The 23,993-nt window shown below is 40.7% G+C and overlaps 1 protein-coding gene across 5 annotated transcripts in view; it reads right to left on the reverse strand.

Annotated features, from left to right (window-relative positions):
* KCNIP4 (potassium voltage-gated channel interacting protein 4) overlaps positions 1 to 23,993 on the reverse strand; it is a 1,326,525-nt gene that overhangs the window by 223,017 nt on the left and 1,079,515 nt on the right. Inside the window, exon 1 of one of the 5 annotated variants that reach the window (XM_059887643.1) lies at positions 22,436 to 23,235. The exons of the other annotated variants lie outside the window; for them this stretch is intronic. Within the exon in view, the coding sequence (XP_059743626.1) occupies positions 22,436 to 22,547 (112 nt within the window). The 5' untranslated portion in view covers positions 22,548 to 23,235. Of the gene's footprint in view, positions 1 to 22,435; positions 23,236 to 23,993 lie in introns of those variants that run through there. 5 annotated transcript variants of the gene reach the window in all.

The raw sequence follows: 23,993 nt of genomic DNA on the forward strand, positions 1-23,993 counted from the left end.
CACGTCTTTAATGTCAAGTACAAAGTAGATGTACTCGGATTGTGTATAAAAAAAGAAATCCTATAACAATTAAATACTCTAAGGTATTTACTTTTGCATGGTTCTTCAAATACTTGTGAGGAAATGGGAACACATGTGTTCAGGAACTGAGCTTGAATGCCCCCTTATCCCAAATCTTAGTTTCTTCAATAAGCTTCCACTTATTTTCCTAAAATATCTTATAAGAAATCAGGAGTATTTGTAAACATATTTATATTTTACGGAGTTCTAAAAGAGAATTCAGGCACAGAGCAGTGGCTGTGGTTGGCTAGATTTATATTAGATGACTTTCTTCATTTTGACAAAATTAGGTATAACGTAGGAAGCAATAAAGAATCTGCTCTTCTCATTCACTTTCCATTAGCTGGCCCTCCTGTGGAGATATTAGGTGCTAATTCCTGTTCTGCCTCCTATGTGCACGTGTCTGACAGTGAATTTTTATCTATAAAAAATTTTTGCCATCTGAACAGGGAGTGGGAACTCAGGTATATGTGCAGGGCATGGGGATTCGTGCAACGCAATGTCCATGTCCTGAGAACTCCATCTAGCAGCCTGAAGCGCTGCTCGAAATGCATTCATTCATTCAACTAGTACTGAGAACGACGACATTATGGCATAATTTTAGGGGCTAGGAATCCAGTGGTGACTAACCTAAGAGTATAAACAACAGACAGACCATAAGCCAAATAAAGTCCATTGGAAATAATGTGCACTGTGGGGATAAATGAAACAGAAAAGGGGGTCAGATAAGGTAGGGGGCATGCAGTTTCAAATGGGAGGATCAGGAAAGGCCCCATGGAGGCTTCTGAGATTTCTGATCACGTGTGCAATGGACTGAATAACTGTAACGTTGTCCCCACCTCCAGTTTATGTCAAAACTGTAACCCCAGTGTGATAGTATTTTAATATGGGCCTTTAGGAATAATTAGGTCATGACGGTAGAACCCTCCTGAGTGAGACTGGCGTAAGAAGAGGGCAGAAAGCCAGTTGGCTTTTTCCCACCACATAAGCGACTTAGCAGCAGCAGCAGCAAGGATACACTGAGAAGTTGTCAGTGTGTAACCTAGAAAGGGGTTCCTACCAGAACCTGACCCTGCTGGCACCCTCATCTCAGAATTCAGCCCCCAGAACTGTAAGAAGTGTTCGTAGTTTAAGCCACCCAGTCTATGGTAATTTGCTATAGTGGCCAAACGGACTAAGACAACGTTTACGAAGCACATACATGGAAGAGCTTTCATCTTTTTGAAAATAGAGTCTGTTCTTTTATGGTGTAACTTATTTCATGGAAAAGTAATGTTTTTAAACATTTGCCTATCTAATACATTTTGAATACTGAGGAAAATGTTTTCATTGCTTTTTCCCTGTATAAATAGCAATGGATTTCTCAGGCAAAGAAAGAGCTCAAGAAAAAATAAAATAGAATTTTAAGAGGTCAGTAAAACTTAAGGTTATATTTATTAGCGTTCAATAACAATTCCCAAGACAAATTACAAAATTCAAAATAACAAGTTGGCTTAACGTTTGGGATCATCTAATAAGCAAAAGGAATGTTTTCTTAAAATTCTGTGATAGCTCAAATTAAAAATAACTTAAAGGTATTCAGCTCCATCAAGGCTCTGTCTCCATGTTGTACTACAGATGATGCAAAATTCTCTTTGTGCATAAAGACTCAACTTCTGGGACTTTGGAAGACACTTAGGGTTTTGAGAAATTAATACATTTATCTCCAGTGAAAAATAAGAGTCCTCAAACTCATCAGAAGCAACAATTCAAATTATTACTGAATATGAGCATAAAATGCACATTTGGAATATGCATGGAGTATTTTAAAAGATGGAAATTGATTTCAGTAACTCAGATTTACATTAGTGCTTCATAAACGTAAGCTGCCTTGCAATCACTTGGGTGCCTGTTAGAAGTACAAAGCGTCAGGTCTGATCCCAAGATGTGAATGTGAAAGCAGAACCAGAGAATCTGCATGAGAATCAAGCACCCTAGATATTCGGGCCCCAGGGATCCCCAGATTGAAAACAGTGGTCCTGGATGCGATGAGAACAAAGAAACAAAAATCCACTTCTAATAAGGAAATATTAAAGCACTGTACATACATTTCTGAATATTTTCACACACTTTGATTAGTGGCTCAGCAGTAAAGAATCTGTCTGCAATGCAGGAGACGTTGGTTTGATTCCTGGGTCAGGCAGATTTCCTAGAGGAGGGCATGGAAACCCAATCCAGCATTCATGCTTGGAAAATCTCATGGACAGAGGAGCCTGGCAGGCTGTGGTCCATGGGGTTGCAAAGTGTTGGACACTACTGAAGTGACTGACCATGCACACAATTTTATAATTAATGATCCACGTGTGCTTTGACTCATAAAACGAGCACTTTCTATTTGGAAATTATCAAAATATCAGTGTAAGGCTAAAGTATTCCATTCTCACCTTTCTGTCTTCCCTAAACCATCCTGGCATCACTGGATCCTCACTTCTTTCCTTGGGGATGACTTAACTGATGGGTAAATATGAAAAGGATAACTTCCCTGTTCTGCTTAATTTCTCTCCATTTTCACTCTGGAAGCAAACTGCCCAATGAGAGCAGGTCTCTCCTGTGCTCCTCCAAGCCTAAGTCTCCCCAGGCAGCACCACCCTACCCAGGCTATGTGCGAGGGTCCATCCAGGGCAGCATTGCCTCTGACTGAGAGGTTCCCTAATTCTGGACCAGTCAGCAGGACCACGTGGCTCTCATACCACACTGAAGCTTCTGACCTGGTTTCTATCATTAACAGACCACATTAACACACCACACTCCCACTTCTTTATATTAGTTCTTATTCCTTTAGAACAAGGTGTGGGTAAGAGGGGGTGATGCTTATCCTGCTCCTTTCAGAACCTTGAGAGTCAGAGTCAGAAGGGCTGTTGTCAGATATACATGTCAATATCACAGTAGGAATATTGGTTGTTGACCCAAAGATTGAAACCAACAAGCCACGTCTGTACCATTTTATTTAAAAAGAAGCCTATAGTGTTGTATTTCTTTTATCCTTTTATTTATTCCATACTATAAAAAGAAAGAAACTGAAGGTAAAAATTCATACTATCCAAATCACACGTTGAGGTGTTGAAAAATACTTAAAAATTTATAGGCAGCAATAACACAGGTTTATGACTAACTCTCAGTCTCAGCTTTAGGATGTTTACTTAAATCTCTAAAGTGTCATTCAACTCATCTATTATCTATCTGATTTGCACTTACAACAGGCATAAACATTTAGTTAGAATATACTGACAGAACAATATTGGAAAGTCATTTCATTTCTCTAACTTTCAGTTTCTTCATCTGTAAAAATTTTTTTCTCTTTATATATATTTTTGCAGTTTTTTTAAGTTTTATTTTTTGGGTACACTGTACAGCATGTGGGATCCTACTTCCCAGACCAGAAATCAAATCCATGTACCCTGCATTGGAAGCATGGAGTTTTAACCACTGAACTGCCAGGGCAGTCTCTTCTCTTTGCAAATTTGTGGCAAAAATATAATGGGAGTACCTATCATAGTGATTTATAAGTAATAAAAATCATTATGAATTATTATTACTTTTATGAATTAGTATTCCTATTACTCAGGAATTTTTCTTTTTTTTTCTCAAGGAATCAGGTAACTCTGCTCTATGCATGCAGTGTGCTCAGTCATATCTGACTCTCTGCGACCCCAGACAGTAGTCCACAAGGCTCCTCTGTCCATGGGATTCTCCAGGCAAGAATACTGGAATGGGTTGCCATTCCCTTCTCCAGGGGATTTTACTAATCCAGGATCAAACTCACATCTCCTGTTTCCTGCATTGACAAGCAGGTTCTTTACCACTAGCGCCACCTGGAAAGCCTAAGGAAATCCTAGGTGCCCTGGGACAGGTGCTCTATATGCTGTGCCGTGCTTAGTCACTCAGTTATGTCCAACTCTTTGCGACCCCATGGACTGTAGCCCACGAGGCTCCTCTGTTCATGAGGATCCTCCAGGAAAGAATACTGGAATGGGTTGCCATGCCCTCCTCCAGGGGATCTTCCCAACCCATGGATGGAACCCAGGTTTCCTGCCTTGCAGACAGATTCTTCACCAGCTGAGCTAACTGGGAAGCCTGCTCTATATGCTGCTGCTGCTGCTAAGTCGCTTCAGTCGTGTCCGACTCTGTGCGACCCCATAGACAGCAGCCGACCAGGCTCCCCTGTCCCTGGGATTCTCCAGGCAAGAACACTGGAGTGGGTTGCCACTTCCTTCTCCAATGCATGAAAGTGAAAAGTGAAAGTGAAGTCGCTCAGTCATGTCTGATTCCTAGTGACCCCATGGACTGTACCCCACCAGGCCCCTCCATCCATGGGATTCTCCAGGCAAGAGCACTGGAGTGGGGTGCCACTTCCTTTTCCAATGTATGAAAGTGAAAAGTGAAAGTGAAGTCGCTCAGTCATGTCTGACTCCTAGTGACCCCATGGACTGTACCCCACCAGGCCCCTCCATCCATGGGATTCTCTAGGCAAGAGCACTGGAGTGGGGTGCCATTGCCTTCTCCAGTGCGACCCCATAGACAGCAGCAAAAACAAACACACAAATATAAACTCATGTTTCCTGTGCTCAAGAAGCTTTTACTTAAAAGAAGAGATGCAAGAAACAGTGGAAGCAAAAAATAGTGAGAAAAAGAGAGAGGATAGGAGAGTGGATTTTGTGCAGTAAGAGTTACAAGGAAAAAGGAGATTAAAGACATGAGAGGAGAATGGGTTCAATATATATAAAGATATCCTAGACTTGCATGGATGGAAGGGGCAGGCAGGTAATTTCAGGAAGGCAGACACATGGGCAGAATCAGACAGGAGCAAACGTGCTGTGAGCGCTCCAGTAGTCAGGCAAGATGATTTCCTGTCCCTTGGCAAGAAGCTCACTAAGGATTGTTCTTCTCTTCAAGGTAACTTGGATGCATACCAACCTTTTAATTACGATTTTTGATAAGAATCAAATATGGCAAACATACGGTTTTTAAAGATCTCTGTAAAAAAGTCTCTGGATTATCTTTAGCCAACTTTTCTAGCTTTTGAAGGATAAGCAGAGCTAACATGGACCAACTGGTGGTGAGACAGGACAAGAGCAAGTCCGATTTTAAGGTTCAGAATTCTCTCCTACAAAGTACACTTGTCATCAAGTTAGAAAATATTTGGAGAACATTATTTTAATTAGGAGGCATAGTATATAAATGGGCTTCCCCAGTGACTCAGTGGTAAAGAATCCACCTGCAATGCAGGAGACACAAGAGACATGGGTTGGATCTCTGGGTCAGGAAGATCCCCTGGAGGAGGAAATTGCAACCCACTCCAGTATTCTTGCCTGCAGAATCCCAGGGACAGAGGAGCCTGGTGGGCTACAGTCCATGGGGTCGCACAGAGTCCGACTCAACTGGGGGACTGAGTGCGAGCACAAGCACAAGCATTACATAAATGTTCTCTAGCCTCCTGAGGACTCCAGGGGAGAGAGGAATCTCTCATTTGTTTACTTTGTTTCAACTTTAAGTAATCTTATTTAGTCAAAGAGACAAAGCAGAGAAGGAAATAAGAATGCCATTAACTTTGTTGTACCTCTCTACCTGGGATTTGCTTTCACTCTTTTCCAGCATAGTTATGATATGGTCAGCACTCATCCACATTTTGGAGAAGGTATACAAAGAAGGAAATCAGTCCTGAATATTCATTGGAAGGACTGATGCTGAAGCTGAAACTGCAATTTGGCCACCTGATGTGAAGAATTGACTCATTGGAAAAGACCCTGACTCTGGGAAAGACTGAAGGCAGGAGGAGAAGGGGACGACAGAGATGAGATGGCTGGATGGCATCGCTGACTCAATGGACATGAGTCTGAGTAAGCTCTGAGGGTTGGTGATGGACAGGGAAGCCTGGCATGCTGCAGTCCATGGGGTCGCAAAGAGTCGGACACGACTGAGCAACAACAGAGCTGAACTGATGCGAAGAAGCAAAGCAAGCAAAGGATGGCTAATTAGTCAATTCCTATCCTACATCCCTGTGTATATCTGGAATTGTACTCCAGCCAATAATGGTACGTCTGTGCCTTTATGATGCCAAACATAAAGCACATCCCAGAGTGAAGAAGATAGCACTGCAAGGAAGCACCACTAATGACATCATTTATAATGAAATGAGTGAGAGTTCTTTAAAAGGAGGTGACATGCTATAGATGGCATTGCATAAGATCTCAAGCAATTCCTGTTCACTTCAAAAATCTCCCTCCTTTCCTAGCCTGAGGAAATTCTTTTAAATGAGCTGACAGAATTTCCTTAAGTAATTATTCCAGCACTTAAACTGTTCCCTAAAGAACAGTCCTTCTGGAATTGTACTAGGGTGAGATTTGTTTCAAGCAAACATTTCTAGACTCACCTTAGATAGCCACTGGCAAGAATGGTTCTTATTGTTGTAAAATGTGTGCATTTGAAATATATTAGCTAGGCAGGTCAACTGAGAGGTTTACAAAGATTTTGCAACTACAGAGTTTCTTTGCTGATTCTGCATCTTCATTGAATATACCTAAAAAATACCAATAAAGTGCTAAGCTATTCGTTCATTTTACCATTGATGTATTCTAGGAGAGATATATAACAATACTGAAGCCAGTGTACTATTCTGATCATTATATTTTTAGTCTAAAATCTTGTTAGGGACCTACAGCTTATGTACAAATTTGTAATGGAGATATATTTTCTAAAAGATTTTAGCTTTGCAAATTTTGTTGTCATAAAGGAAGGCATTCGGGTCATTCCCCCTGTCTCTGTGAACATTTTCAATAACAGGAAGGAGTTAATTCTGCTTTTCACTGAGGTGATGTTTAAAAGGCTCTGCTAATTTCTCCTTCAATGCACCAGTGATATTTAGGGATTGCTGAATATAGTGAAGACAGATGTGGGATTTGGGTGTTTGTTCAGGTGCTTCTGGTTTCTAATTATTTTATCATTATCCATTTCCCCCCTGTAATTTGTTTAAATTTGGAATCACATCACCAATATATCTCATTGCTGCCAGGTCTTCAATATTCTCCTGTTTATTCATTACAGAGTTTCTGTTACCAAGTCATTAATAACCATGAATTTACTGAGATATAAAGTCACTCATGTACTTAGTTCTATTCAAATAGATGTCTGGAAAAGCACTTACTCCAAATATACTACCTTGACCTTTCTAATCCGGGAATCTTAAGAGTATTTCCCCAGTTGTAGAAACTTAAGGGAAAAAGGCTTCCCTGGTGGCGCTCGTGGTAAAGAACCTGCCTGCCAATGCAGGAGATGTGGTTTTATCCCTGGGTGGGGAAGATCCCCTGGAGGGCATGGCATTCCACTCCAGTATTCTTGCCTGAAGAATCCCATGGGCAGCAGAACCTGGTGGGCTACCATCCATAGGGTCACAAAGAGTCAGACACAACTGAAGTGACTTAGCACAGAGGAAAGAAAGAAAAACAACCTAGCACTTACAAGGAAGGTTGGAGAGAAAAAAACATGAGTTCTAGCTTCTGAAGTCTGTGGTTCATTCCGGTTCTGCTATTTGGTTGCTCAGAAATGAGACAAGTTCCTTAGCTGCTTTGAACAAATGTTTTCGCCTATAAAAGTGGTTATTGAAAATAACCTACGCACTCTCCGATATGTGGCAGAACCCGGTCTAGTATAAATTGCAACACAAAGTACTCAGAATCAGCATAAGGAAAATTATGTTTTTAGCAGTTCTGCTCTCAATGTTTAAGAGGATTTCTACCAGAAGTTTTGTTAAGAAGGGAGAGTGAAGCAGTCATTAAAAAATCTGAGTTACAAAAGGGTATGTGCCTTGTCTCAAAATTATTCCATGATTCAAAACCACTGTATGATTTTGAAGATCTACGAAGTTGACATTTTGATTACCTCGATCTTATGGATGAGGAAACTGAGGTTCAAGAACTTTGGTGACTTGCATAAAGCACACAGCCAGCATGTTTCAGGGGTAGCATTTGACCAGTGTGTGTCTGTTTTCAAGGTTCAGTGTCTCCTAGACTCAATATCGTCCTGCCCCTACAACCAAGTTCTACCATTAAGTCACAAAGGAACTCTGTGGAGCTCATTACTTCTTCACGACCTGTAATAGGGGGTTTGACTGGATGGGATTTCGTATTTGCCTACTCACAGTATCTCTGATTCTTGGTCTCAGACTTCGTCACATACACAGAATAGCCCACATTTCTACTTTAGATGGACACAGGCATACCTCTCAAAAGAGACATTATGTTCCCTCCCTACTATGTAAATGTGTCTCAGTAAAATGCATATATTAGTAATGCTCAGGAAATATTTATTAATAATAGTCATAATTTTATGTATTCTAATTTTTCTCCTTAATGCATACAGGCCCAGGAATTACTTCATCTAGGGAAAAAAGGTTTTTGTTCAATAAATAATCATATGCCTACTAAACGCCAGTCTTAATGGTTCAAAATGGTCATGATGATAGATGAGAGGTGGAAATCATTTCATAAAGGAAGTGCATCTTGATTGACAAAAAAGCAGAACAGAAAGAGCATCATCAAGCCACAAAGAGAACTTCTTATCTGTAATTATGAGTCCTCATGTTAGATTACAAGGCATTAGCAATTCAGCCCTAAGGCAGGGCTTCGTAACATTAAGCTTGCTAACATGGTCTTTAGTGTCCACCTTCAGAATGTCCCCTAGTCCACAGCACACGGTGGCAGTGCAATGATCACAATGCAGAGAACCCTGGGCACTCCTATGTTACCGCAGGGCAGGCAAACTTGTGCCATCACTTTGAAAACTAATTTGATCTCAAATACATATAAAGATACTCCAAACAGTCCATTGTCTTGTTCCAATCATTTTTTTTCTAAGATCCCATCCTAAGAAAATAATTCAAAATATATAAGTAATTTCACACCCAAAGATTTTATTACAGAATTTTTCAAATACTGGACAAATGCAAATAATTTGCATGTCCTAAAATCAGGGTAAGTAAATTATGTTACACACATTTATAGAATATAATGTAGGTATTAAAATATTTATGAAAGATCTATAATCTAATTTAAAAAATTTTACTCCATTGTTGAATTTAAAGCTACATCAAATTTTTTACATGCAGTATTATTAAGTTTAAAGAAACAAATCTATGTGTATAAAAATCTGAAAGTAAATAAGTGAAAATATTACCAATGGTTATTCTTTGAATGGTGAGATTATTGGCATTTTATTCATGTTTTTTCCTTTTGTGTATTTATAAACTTCTTATAGCAATTGTTTATTACTTTTGTAATGAAAAAACATTCCCCTTCAGGTTTGATTTCCAATGCTATAATCTTTTCATACTTAAATGCACTCTGCTGCTGCTGCTGCTAAGTCACTTCAGTCGTATCCAACTCTGTGTGACCCCATAGACGGCAGCCCACCAGGCTCCCCTGTCCCTGGGATTCTCCAGGCAAGAACACTGGAGTGGGTTGCCATTTCTCTCTCCAATTCGTGAAAGTGAAAAGTGAAAGTGAAGTCACTCAGTCGTGTCCGACCCTCAGCAACCCCATGGACTGCAGCCCACCAGGCTCCTCCGTCCATGGGATTTTCCAGGCAAGAGTACTGGAGTGGGGTGCCATTGCCTTCTTGACTTACAAATATATGTAAATAAAAAGACTTTATATGTATATAAAAACACAAATTGTGTTTGATTGTACCTCAACCCAATGGTTCTCAGTATGGTGGGAGGTGATTTTGCCTACCCTTCTTCCCCTTGGGGGATTTAACAGTGGTAGTGTGAGTCTCAGGACATGTGCTACTGGCATTTAGTAGGTAAAGGCCTAGGATGCTGCCAATAGCCCTATCTTGCAGAGGACAGTGTCCTCCACAAAAAGTCACGCAGCCAACAAAGGCCAATAGTGAAGTTCAGAAACCCTGCCTTTTATACAAAATGGTTAAAAATTAAATTAGTTCAATACTATGATGGGAAATCTGAGTTTATTACCAGAACCTTTGAATAAACTTGCCTATCTATCACCTATCCATCCATCTACTCACTCCCAGACACAGACAGTATGTAGATAAGTGCTCCTCTTATGTGGGGCTTGAAGTTTAGTGAAAGAGAAAGGCAGAGAAATCAAGGGCTTAATGTAGTTTGAAGTGCTAAGATGGAGTGCTTTGGAATAATAGAAGTAGGAACTCCATCCAGCTAGGCAGTTCAAGGGAGGTTTTCTAGAAGAGATGGTTCCTTAGTAGAGCTTAAAGAAGGAGTTAATCAGGTCAGGTGGTACTAGAGGTACGGAATTCACCTGTCAATGCAGGAATTACAAGAGACACAGGTTTGATCCCTGAATCAGGAAGATCTCCTGGGGGAGGAAATGGCAACCCACTCCCAGTATTCTTGTCTGGAAAACTCCATGGACAGATGAGCCTAGCAGGCTACAGTCCATGGGGACACAGAGTCGGACATGACCGAGCGACTGAGCACAAGTACAATCAGGTGAGGACCAATAATGGGCATTTTATTCTAGAAGGAGGGACGATCATAGAACAGGCAAAGGCATGATGCAAGAAATAGCACAGGGTGCTTGGGAAATAATGAGGTGGGTGGTATTGCAACATAAAAGTAACGGTGGGAAAGAGGCAGAGAAGCCACAGGGCTGGAGTATCTTTTCTGCCTCAGGAAGTCAAGGAACATTTTTCAAAGAAGGTAGACTATGAGCTAAGAGTTGAAGGTTTAAAAGATGTTTTTAGGAATACGAGGAAGGAAAGGCATTCTAGGAGAGAGAATTGCAAAATTGTGGTAGCTGGAGACAACACAAAATGCTCAGGGAACGTCAGTATAGTGTTGCTGAAACATGAAGTTGAGAAGAAAGAGGAAAAGAAAAAGGAGAAATGGCCAGAGATGAGGTTGAACAGGAAGCATTGGTCTGATAGAGACTTTATTTTATAAACGAAATAGAAGAATCTTGAGCATCAGCTCAGTCACCAGGTCTAGAAAAACTTCCCTCTTGAGAATATGAAGTCAGATTGGAATAAAGCGGGATGGGGGAGGAGTTCAGATGAGACAAGTGTACTGATTTAAAGGGACAAGCCATTAAATATGCGGTGAGAAACCCACGGATGCATATTTGTTGTGCCTCCATGATATACTTTGTCTTTCTCTGGATCCTGTGGAAACACAGGGAAAATTCACTCTATGCTGGGGTGGCATTTCTCCTCTTCTCCAGCTGAGGAGAAATATAAATGAACACAAAGTTAAGACTTGGGGAAGGATTACTATTATCAAGGGTACATTGTATGACATACATCAGAACTGACAGAATTCAGATTAAGGAGGAAATGTGGTATTAGAGAGAGGGTAGGTTTTGATCTGGGCTGAAATGGGAAGATATGGGTGGCATTTGAATAAGAGAAGGTATTGTGGGAGAAAAGGAAAGAATACGAGGCAGAACTTAGAAACTGGGATCAACACGAAGCGTTCTTGAATATTCGAAACTAGATTATATCAAATGTCAGTGGTTCCCAAGGATGTACGATGCTGAATGCTTCCAAGTATCACTCAGATTCAGCTCAAAGGTCACTTCTGTGAGTCCTTTCTGATATTCCCCAGCTTCTGAATAGTATTGGTCAGTCTTTTCTAATGTCTCCCTATACCTTGTAAACATTTGAGACCAGGAAAATTTACTCAACTAATTTGTCTGTGTGTAAACCTCTTTAGCCAAAATTATGCCCTTAAGTTCCCAATTACCAATATCTTTAAGTTTCCAGTACACTGCCTGGTACACAGATCACTTAAAAAAACCTTTGTTTCATGGATGATTGAATGAACTATCATATTTAGTAATAGGTACAATGGAAGTTAAGCATAAAGGCAGCAATGATACTAACTCTTTAAGTCATACAACGTATTTGGTGATAATTTTAAGAAATATCATTTAATTTACCTCTCACAATAATCCTATTTAGTAGCTACTATTATTCTCCCCATCTTTGAAATAATTGATGTTCAAGGTGGTTATAAATCTTGCCCAAGACCATATGGACCATCAAAATCAGAGCTGTGAACTGACTTCAGGTCTGTCACACTTCAAAGAACATGAAATTACCCACTATTTATATATTTTCCATTTTCAAGAGAATTCAAACTTATGGTGATTTTACTTAAAAAAAAAATTGTTGATTCAATGTATTTGTCCTCGACTCAAAAGACTCAGTATGTTAATAATATGAGGACCAGTTTACTTTAAAGAGTTGAAATGTGTTTTTTAACAGACCTACAAGATAAGGGTTTATAAACTCAATGAAAAAAGCAAAATGCCTTCTGTATCCAAGAGGCAATGAAACCTAAACAAAAATCAGTAAGAAGAGGGGACCCTAACTGTCTAGCCCCAGCATTGACTCATTGTGTAACACGATCATGTGGATGGCTTCATTTATATTATAGTCGTCAAAATTATCCTAGAAATTGGGAAATTAGGGGAAGGGAAAACATTGCACAAGCACACACATCCTATTTTAAATCACTTGCTAATTTGGCAGATAACTTCATCAACAGCAACCCCAAACAAAGGACTAGATATACATCTACTCAGTGAGACCAAAGGGCTCAAAAAACCTAGACAAGTTTCCCAAAGACAAGATCTCATCAACCTGAGATCATTTCTCAACCAGCTCTTTCATTGCCAACTCTCAGTGCAGGGGTTGGCACCTTAGAGCAAAAGGTCAAATTCACCCTGCTACCTGCTTTTGACCTTTCAGCTATGTTGTTTAACATTTACAATGGTTAAAAAAAATATTTTATGACATGAAAATTATATGAAATTTGGATATGTGTCCATAAATATTTATTGGAAGACAGCCACACCCATTTATTTTTATACCTTTTGTGCTGCAACAACAAAGTTGAATAGTTAAATAGACTGCATGACCCACAAATACTACGATACTTACCATACAAAAAGTTGACTGGCAACTGTTCTAGAATAAAGCTTGCTGCTGCTGCTAAGTTGCTTCAGTCGTGTCCGACTCTGTACAACCCCAGAGACGGCAGCCCACCAGGCTCCCCCGTCCCTGGAATTCTCCAGGCAAAAACACTGGAATGGGTTGCCATTTCCTTCTCCAATGCATAAAAGTGAAAAGTGAAAGTGAAGTCGCTGAGTCATGCCCGACTCTTAGCAACCCTATGGACTGCAGCCTACCAGGCTCCTCTGTCCATAGAATTTTCCAGGCAAGAGTACTGGAGTGGGGTGCCATTGCCTTCTCCAAGAATAAAGCTTGGCAGGTGCCAAAGATCTCAGTGAAGAAATCATTGCAAACATCACGGATTTGGCTTTTTAGATTTATTGCTTAACCAAGTGGTTCTCAAAGTGTGCCCTGGATCCTCAGCATCCACTGCTGCTGCTAAGTCGCTTCAGTCGTGTCCGACTCTGTGCGACCCCATAGATGGCAGCCCACCAGGCTCCCTCGTCCCTGGGATTCTCCAGGCAAGAACACTGGAGTGGGTTGCCATTTCCTTCTCCAATGCAGGAAAGTGAAAAGTCAAAGTGAAGTCGCTCAGTCGTGTCCAACTCTTAGCGACCTCATGGACTGCAGCCCACCAGGCTCCTCCATCCATGGGATTTTCCAGGCAAGAGTATTGTAGTTGGGTGCCATTGACTAGGAAATGCCAATTCCCCAACTTCTCTGGTTGGTGCGGTTCCATCTCTGGTCCAGGAATTTCCATGTGCCACATGATGCAGCCAAAAAAATGAAAGAGATGTCAGTTCCCAGATGCTAACCAAGATCCACTGAATTTGAAAATCTTAGGGTGGGGACTGCTGCTGCTGCTGCTGCTGCTGCTGCTGCTGCTGCTGCTGCTACTGCTGCTAAGTCGCTTCAGTCGTGTCCGACTTTGTGCAACCTCATAGACGGCAGCCCACCAGGCTCCCCTGTCCCTGGGATTCTCCAGGCAAGAACACTGGAGTGGCTTGCCATTTCCTTCTCCAATGCATGAAAATGAAAAGTGAAAGTGAAGTCGCTCAGTTGTGTCTGACTCTTCGCGACCCCATGGACTGCTAGCAATCTTTTATTCTAACACATCATCTTGGTGATTCTTATATGTGTGAAGTTTGAGAACTGTTGATACAATGCAGGAATATGAACATGTTATCCTGTCATAATAACAAGAAAGGCATATCTTGGCTTCTATTTGTATCCCAAGCACAGAGCTAGATATTTCACTTATGTTTGCATTTCCTACTACAATCCTGAAATGTTGGGCTTATTAGCCTCATTTTACAGAAGGAACTCAAGCTCAGGAAGGTTAAGTAACTTGCCCTTCACTTTACTCTGCCCTCTCCCTTATCATGTGAGAGAAAGCAGCTCCTGAGAACCCTGGGAGGGGCCCTGGTTCACCAGCTAGGCTTTAGCATTCTCTTGCTGAATATAAAATGTCACAGAGTATCAATGTCAGAAAAGACTACTCTCTACCTGTGATTAATCAAGATAAAAATTAGACCACTCTAATCATAGCTGAGAAGAGGAAAAACATGAACTTTGTTTAAACCACAAATATAACCAAATATCCACCATCCTAGCTAATGTAGCTTGCTTTTTGCCAATTATAGTTTCAGCCTCTGTCTAGGGTTTACTACTTGTATGTAAGATTTACTAAGCCAATTACACTGGCTTTTTGACTTTATTTAACCCGGAACAAAGCCCTACTTCCTAAATCAGAGTCCCTTAACACAAGCTCAAATCCCATAAGTCATTTTGAACACTCTGTTTTGAGATGCCCCACAGTTCTCCATGTTGTGTGTTCTTGGCGGAAAAGAATGTGCTGTGTGCTAAGTCGCTTCAGTTGTGTCTGACTGTTTGTGATCCCTGGACTCTAGCCTGCCAGGCTCCTCTGTCCATGGGATTTTCCCAGAAAGAATATTGGAGTGGGTTTCCATTTCCTCCTCCAGTTCATCTTCCCAACTCAGGGATCAAATCTGCATCCCTTAGGTCTCCTTCACTGGCAGAGGGGTTCTTTACCCCTAGTACCACCAAAGTTTTTGGACCACAGGTGTGTTCCTGGTGACCTTTGGCTGGAAGTCATTGAAATGTACAACTCCTTCACCCCCATCCCTCTTCACTAAGATTCCAGCTCTCTGCTCCATGATGGAGTAGGAAATGGATTCCCAATGTAAGCAAAACTAAAATAAATAGAATCCCCAAACCCATCAGTACCAAGCACATTGCCAGGTTCAGAGCAATAATTGACACAGATTGATTATATCTTAAGTGGATTAATGGGCTTTTTAGAGTCAACCTGATGACAAATAATGACTTTGGGAAACTGCCATTTTTCTTTTGAATTACAGTTTATATTCCTATTTTTAGCTTCCAGTCTTTATCAAAGTCTTTTGATCCCTCAACTCATCAGATTTCAAATGCCACCATCTTTGTGTAGCCTTCCCTGTATGAGATGGCTCTTCTGCTTGTGTTTTCTAAAGTCCTTGCTCCCTCCCACCAGACAATTTTTAAACTTGGGTTATTCAGGAGCTATTTGGTCTTTAAAATGAAAACTTTTTAAGGACAGTACAATGCCCCAGGTTGTCTATGGCTCTTCACATAGTAGGTGCCTAATAGATATTTGTTCAATTTCATTTAGAAATCCAAGGTCCTCCCCGCACCCAACACGCCTGTTATGGAATTGAAAGGGCTACTTTCCCAGCCATATCAAAGCCCATCTAAGCTGCGCTTTTTTATCTCTCTGCTGAGTGTCTCATTTGAAATTATTTCCCAGGGCCATAAAATTCTAATGAACAGCTGTCTCTGATGCCTTTGGTGTGTGGCTATCTCTGCTTTGCAGGGTAATTCTGATGTGAAATCTTAATAGTAGAAAAAAAAGAAAGAGTTAAAAAAAGTCATAATCAACTAATCAATAGTTTCCAAGCTATTTTGGAGACTTGAAAGAGTCACTAGACGCTCTCGGTTACGTAGCACAAGGAGAAGTGCATTCGCACTATTACTGTATGGGAATAAATTGCACTCAGGCTCTCTCTTTTTTTTTTTTTTTAGTATGTTCTACATATCAAGAATTGTGCTGGGGCAGCAAGTTTAATTATATAACTAAGGAGAGGAAATAAAACTATGTTAATTCTGTTACATTTACATTTTATCTGTTGTTGTCCCAGGACTTCTGCATTTTATACCATGTTCCTATGTTGATATTACCTCACCCAGTACCCCTCATACGGAACTTGTGCAAACATTTTTCTGGCATATGAATTTGATAAACTTCCCTTCATCCATAAAATCCCAGCTTTCACCTCCTCTGGGGAGTCATCTCTGATCATTTCTATCTCTTTCACTTGGGCTTAATTACTTTCCATTCTTCCTCTGTATCTTGGACTCATTTGTACTGATTTATCTACCATAATATATTGCATTTTCCTTGATTATATTCCCCATCCCTTTATATAACTTGAGAATTCCTTGAGGGTAGCAACTGAGTCTAATTAATCATTGTATCTTGGCCCTACCGGAGTACCTGGTATATTAAAGACAACTGAGAAACATCTGTAAATGTAAGCCATTGCTGAAATACAAATAACAATGTTGGTAATTATTGAATGTGGATGATGGATACATCAAAGTTTAATGCTTTTCTCTGCATTTTTGTGTGTAAAGTTTTCCAAAATAAAATGTTCAAAATAATTGAAGACCTTTTAAAATGTCAGGTACATCTTTAGGAACTTTAAAATTCCCACCATAAATGAAGATACTATATCAGTATCTTCAGGATTTCTCAGCTACAACCTCTGTGTGCCCTAGATTTCCTTCTTATCTCATCAGAAAAACATCTGAAGCCAAACAACATTGTCCTGAAATAAGAAAACAATTATGCCATTGCAGAATAGGTGCAGGTTAAGGATATTATATTAAACATGAGTTTCTAGAAAATCTGGAAATTGACAATTCACCTTAAATATTTTATTGATGAGGGCAATCAATGGATTCCTGCCTTTGTGGTTTCCCACCTGAATTGTCCCTGGTACCTCTACCTACACTCTCTTACCTCTGAACTCATCTTCACCTACTTCCAAACTGACCTATCTGAAACATGAATCTGCCATCCTGCTCATTGGTTCCCTAAAGCTGAAGACTTTGGGTCAATGGCTTTTTATCATTGAGAAAGTATATGTGCCCTCTTGACATTCACCTCAATGGACTCCTTCAGACACATCTCATTTCAACATTCTGATGCCCACCTTCTATAAGCCACAGCTCTTGTCCATCAAAGCTACTTTCTGTCAGTGCTCAGGATCACAATTGAAACTCTTTGCTCAGCCTGGAGTGTTATTTCCTCATTCTGAACCCCTTCTCACACTGCTAAGTCCTGTATAACAGTCTTTTTCTCAATGAAACCTTCCCTTTAGCCCTTTCCAGAATGTTCCACTCCATTTGTGCTTCTGCTGCCCATTTCTTGGGGCGTTTATGTTCTTCTGTCTTGTTAAGTGATTAGTTTCCCTTTTCAGAATGTAAGCTTACCGAAGGTTCATTCCTTCAACGTTTATCTTGTCCCTTTCCACCATCTCAATCAATGCCTAACAAAGGACGCTGCCTATACTTAGAATCCAATACCAAGTATTACATGAGACACTGTGAAATGAGATTATTCTTGTAAGTGTTCTTCCTTGTTCCCTTTATTAATGAAGGGAATATATGAAACCTCAAATCATTATATTAAAATCCCATTAGTCATTTTAATCCTTCTTACAAATTGCTTTTGCTACCTAAACCTTAAATTTCAACTGAAAGAGAATTATTTTTTAACATAGGGCTTTACTGAAATAAGAATCTAATTTATGTGGGAGCAGAAATGTTTCCCTTTCCCTTTTCCTGTTCTTGGCAAATTCTCATTAACCATTGTAGATGATAATAGTAAGGCAACACTGCTTTATCTTGAAACTAATACAGAAGGTCTCATCCATATAGACTCAAAATGACTTTCTAAGTTAATCAATGCAGAGTCACACTAGAGAAAATACTACAATGGTACCAGAGAAGAATCATTGCCCCACGAGGACGATATGAAGCTCCATGTTACCCAAAAGAAGCTCATGGTTCTGCTCTGGGCCTCAGCTTTACTTCTCAACCAAAATAAATGGCTAATTCTCTGGCCTTTTCCTGAGCTATATTTTCTAAGTCGTCAATCACAGGGAAATGTTTAGCAATTTATATTGGGAAAGCTCCTTTTGGCCTTTTTATCATTTGCTGGTAGAAAGGATGAAGGACTTAATAATCTAATATTTTGTGACTTGCTCTGTAAATGCTTTTTTCTTATATCTCCATTTGATTGGTGATCACAAAGCCTAAGTTCTGTTTCTTCTTGGACACTGCCACAATCTGAGAAAACACAGACAGGAGGCCTAGGCTAGATTTCTTATGACTTCATTGGGTCTCATTGTTTGATTGTACTTGGACTAGCCATTCATGGTCACTGAATATGTCACAGATACATTCAAAATTCAGTGAGGATCTTAGAGTGAGGGGACTCAGGAGACCATTTGGCTTCCTTTTGTTCAGATCCTGCCTCTAAGGTATGATAGGGTATGTAGTTTGATTTAGCTTGCTTATAAACCATAATTGGGTCCTAGCCTTGGGTTGAAAAATTGTGTATATATTTTGTAATCTTATTTCCTATGAATGCATTTCCCTCAGATATCTCATCGGAGAAGGCAATGGCACCCCACTCCAGTACTCTTGCCTGGAAAATCCCACGGGCAGAGGAGCCTGGTAGGCTGAAGTCCATGGGGTCATTAAGAGTCAGACACGACTGAGCGAATTCACTTTCACTTTTCACTTTCATGCACTGGAGACGGCAATGGCAACCTACTCCAGTGTTCTTGCCTGGAGAATCCCAGGGACGGGGGAGCCTGGTGGGCTGCTGTCTATGGGGTTTCACAGAGTCGGACACGACTGAAGTGACTTAGCAGCAGTAGCAGCAGATATCTCATAGGGTGTTAGTGGACAGTTCCTCTAACCAGTCCATCCAAAAGGAAATAAGTCCTGAATATTCACTGGAAGGACTGATGCTGAAGCTGAAACTCCAATACTTTGGCCACCTGATGCAAAGAACTGACTCTTTTGAAAAGACCCTGATGCTGGGAAAGATTGAAGGTGGGAGGAGAAAGGGATGACAGAGGATGAGACGGTTGGACGGCATCACAGACTCAAGGATATGAATTTGAGTAAGCTCCAGGAGTTGGTGATGGACAGGGAAGCCTGGCATGCTGTAGTCCATGGGGTCACAAAGAGTTGGACCTGACTGAATGACTGAACTGAGTGAACAGTTCAGGACAAGATTCAGGAATTCAGGAAATTTCCCATCTATGTTTTTGATCATTCTCTTCCCAATATTAGAAAACAGAAATAAGTGAAAATTGTTTGTAATAGGAAAAAGCACCGTATAGGATTCGGAGCTCTTTGGATTTGGTTCTGTCTCCATTCCCAATTAGTGTTGTCTTCTAATAAATCAGTTACCCTCTCTGGGTTGCAGTTGTCTCCCATGTAAACTGAGTCAGTTGGACTAGATCAGTATTTTTTAACATATACTTTGGAACAAAAAAGGAAATTTTCCCCTATATTTTTCCACTTGTCAAGGAAATATACCACCTGTATGGTGGTAACCTGCATCTTTGTTATCTTAGCACAACCAAGACTTACATATTGAACCCAAAGTTTGCCCAGTTTATTGGACATTTTGGGCTTCCCAGGTGGTGTTAGTGGTAAAGAATTTGCCTGCCAGTGCAGGAGATGAGGAGATGTGCATTCAATCCTGGGTTGGGAATATCCCTTGGAGTAGGAACTGGCAACCACTCCAATATTCTTGATAGGAAAATTCCATGGACTGAGGAGCCTAGTGGGCTACAGTCCATGGAGTACAAAGAGTTGGACATGACAGAGAAACTAAGCACAGCACACTGGACATTTTACACAATATTTTAAATGTGTAGGCACATCATCTATATATGTGTGTACATAGAAACAAAGTGTGTATTGAACTGTGGAGTTGGAGAAGACTCTTAGAGTCCCTTGGATAGCAAGGAGATCCAACCAGTCAATCCTAAAGGAAATCAATCCTGAATATTCATTGGAAGGACTGCTGTTTAGGCTGAAGCTCCAATACTTTGGCCACCTGATGCAAAGAGCTGAATCATTAGAAAAGACCATATGCTGGGAAAGACTGAAATCAGGAGAAGGGGATACAGGGGACGAGATGGTTGGATGGCATCACCAACTCTATGGACATGAGTTTGAGTAAGCTCTGGGAGACGATAAAGGACAGGGAAGTCTGGCATGCTGCAGTCCATGGGGTTGTAACTGAGGGACTGAACAACAACAAAATTAGAAATAAAGATTCATATATGGACATGGGTATTATTATTTGGGTATGGATATGGATACCTACCCCAAGAAAGATGTTTCAGACTATCTCAAAATTCTCTGATTCTGGTTGGAAGAGTTAAGTTTACAATTTTACTTTTTGTATTGTTGGAACTCAAATTTGAAGATTTTGTCTGAAAATCTTTACGTGACATAAGAAAGAACTTAAAGAATAAAAGCTGAGTCATTTGCAAACTTGCGACTTTTGACTTTAAAAGTCTGTATTACCAACACCTGCAATAAAAGAACTGCGTGCTATCTTATAACCACTATAGGGCTGTGAGAGTCAACTTTCTCAAATATCTCTGTGGTGTTTTTCCTTTGTGCTTCATCTAGATCTGAAACAAGACCATCTTGAGTATAGCGCACTAAAACTGAGGGCTATGGCTCAACGGATTCCAGAAAACAAAAACTAATATGGCGAAGAAATGAAACAGAAGCAAACTATTCCAATCACATAAACTAAAATGATCTTATCTGTATTTTGTCACGACACCACTAGAAAGGGTTGAGGCCGACATCTCAAAATAATGCAAGATCGTTGTGCAGCACTTGGAGAAAAGTTTGTTTCTGTATTGCTTCCCTCTCAGGAGAAATGTGAGGTTAAATAAAATTATTCCCACAGTTAAATAAAATTACTGTGTAATATGAGAAAAAAAAAACAGAAATTCTATTTTCTGAGGGTTTATTTAATCCTATTACAATATTATTCTTATGTGTGCCTGAGCAGAACTTGTTACAGATTGAGAAGACTTAAAAAAAAAAAAAAGATATGAAAATTGCATGAGAACTTCTGATGTTCTTACACTGGTCTAAACAGTAGAATCTAATGGACCCACTTGTAGAAGGAAAGACTTTCTAAAGATAAGATACACTGACCATTATTAACATATTAACAGCAACAACCTGTATACCGGATGTAGTTTGGGATGCTGTCATCTTAGCTAAGCTCCTGAACTCCGTCAGGAAGATTAGAAACACAGGCAGGCTTAAATATTTTCATCATCTTCCCACATTACACACAATATGAGAAGTGAATATGCATAAATAACTCGGCAGTAAAAGATCTTATCCTTATCCGGAAGGTATTAGCAAATGTCTCAGGAACACCATTTTTTCACTTGAGAATAAAGAATGGCTTGGATGTAGAACTGACATCAATAATTAGGTTTTAAATCATTCAAAGCATGTTATTTCAATGAAAAATAATATATACATATGTAAATATATATATATATATCACTATTAAAAAGAAGTTACAACGTTTTTTAACTTGCCAATCTTTGAATAGTAGAACTGATTTTTGGTAGTAAAATTCAGGAGGATAAAATATTAATTGATAGCAGCAATGCTGTCCTGGGCTTATATGGGTTTTCACTCAAGAGACAAATGAGCGAAGTGGCTCACTGGGAAATGTAAATGAAACACTTTTGCAAATTAAGTGTTCAAAGCACATTTTTGCTAAGCATTCATTAACTCAATTTTAAATCAAAAGCTTACCCATTTTTTATCATAATCAATAACTCAGCTCCACCCGCACATCTCCTAACTAATGAGGCACGTACATATTTCTCTCACAAATCAGGGTACTCCTCCAGAGGATGGAATTACTAATGACATTAAGGCGTGGTAAACTTGACAACCAAAACAGCAACCTGTATTATCACCCTGGAGTAAAGAGAGCCCTAATTTCCCACCTTAGAAGTACATTTAACCCATAATATCACCCTAAACTCAAATAAATTTCAGATAGAAAGATAATGGCACAATATCCCTTCCTTTCCAATGTCAAATATCTGGGTACACAGAAATGAACTGTTCAGTGCTAGGGTGCTCCATGTCAAGCATGCATATTTTAAAACTTTTTGCGTATTTTAAGCCGCCTCAATTCTGCAGCGTCTGTATCCAGTTCTGAACCAGACCTGACCAACGGCACAGATGGGAGCGACCACTTTACCTTCTGAAAAATCAATCAGTCCCAGCAAATGAAGCAGCTTCAGAGATGCACATATAATCACAACAATACCCACTGTTTGCAGTCCTTCCGACTCCCACTCAAGAGTCAACATCCTTCAAGCAGGTAGAGGCATCCCAGCCTCCGAACTCCTTCGGAATGGAGGGAGTTAATTAGAGAATCCGAGTAATATCTCGCTTGAAACAAAGACTCGCAAGGGGGGAAAGTGAGCAGCTCCTCAAAGATGCACCGGGCAAAGCAGCGGCCCCCCGGGGTGAGGACCGACCTGGGCTGAAGTCCAGGCTCTCATACTGATGCTGGCATTTGCCTGGTGGGGTCCCTCCACCACAGCCCGCCGGCCCCGGGACTCTGCGCTGCAGCCAGCGAGAACTTGGACTTCAAAGCTGCGAGGGGAAGATCTGTTGGAGAACTGGAGACTTTGCAGTGTCCGTGGAGAGAAGGGACACTCCTAGGAAACTTGCCCGGGAGAGCACAGCGGCGCTCCGTGCGCTGACGCTGCAACCCCGGGCTGGGTGGGTAGAGCTGTCTGCGCGCTAGTTTGCTGCCTAGGAAGCTTGCGAATGTCCCCTTTTCCCCAGAGCAGCTGCTCTCTCTTCCCTGAGCTTGCTCCGCGAGGCAGCTCGACCCGCTCACTCTCGGGATGCTAGGAAAAATTCAATTTTGGTGGCTGGTGTCTATAGCCTCTTTAAAAAGCCCCATGGAAGCCCAGGGGCAGCTTTTCTAGAGAGAAAAGTGCAGAGGCAAAAATATTCATAATTCAGTGGCTTTTTTCAAGCGGGAGCATCCAAGCCGCCGCCCACCTGCCACTCCACTGGGGCTGTTCTGGTCCCTGCTGACACATGATTGAGAGCATTATTAGGGAGATTGATTTAGTCCTCATATTTACAAAAGTGGATGGGGGTGGGGTGGGGTGCGGCAGAGCAGGACCTGGGAAGAACACTGCTGTTCAGTAACTGTCCCCTGGAGGGTGAGCGCTACTATCATCCTTAAATTTTTGCTTTAGCCTGTCTCAGAGCAAAGTTTCACAAACTTCCCTGATGATAAACGTTACTCGGGTGCTTGTTAAAAGAATCTTTTGTGGAGACTCTGATTCCGAAGATTCTGGAGCTTATGTTCTTAAACTAGGAGTTAGGTGATTCTTAGCATCAGGTAAGCGTGGGTCGCGCTTGTCCTGAAAATCCCACAGGGCGTTCTATTCCGAACCACACCTAGCAGCCTAGGGAGCTTTGGGGGCATGGATTCTGGGCCATGTCAGAACCACACCAGCTTAGTCATTCTGTGGGTTATCTCCTTTGTGCTGAAACCCAGCCCAAGAGTGGTGGTGAAAGGAATCAACTGGGACTCTGTATGTGAAAGGATTTTTAGCTTCTGAAACTCACTAGGAGACATAAGGGGTTTATCAGTAATGTCTGAGGCCCCAGGAAACATTTCCTGGTTCTGCCACTTCTTGCTGTGTGATATTTTGCAAGACATTTAACCACTCTGAAAACAGTTCTTGTTCTGTGAAGTTGTGCTTATGATACTTCAGTGCTTTATTTAA

This window comes from Bos taurus, chromosome 6, assembly GCF_002263795.3.
Source record: "Bos taurus isolate L1 Dominette 01449 registration number 42190680 breed Hereford chromosome 6, ARS-UCD2.0, whole genome shotgun sequence".
Taxonomy (NCBI): Eukaryota; Metazoa; Chordata; class Mammalia; order Artiodactyla; family Bovidae; genus Bos; species Bos taurus.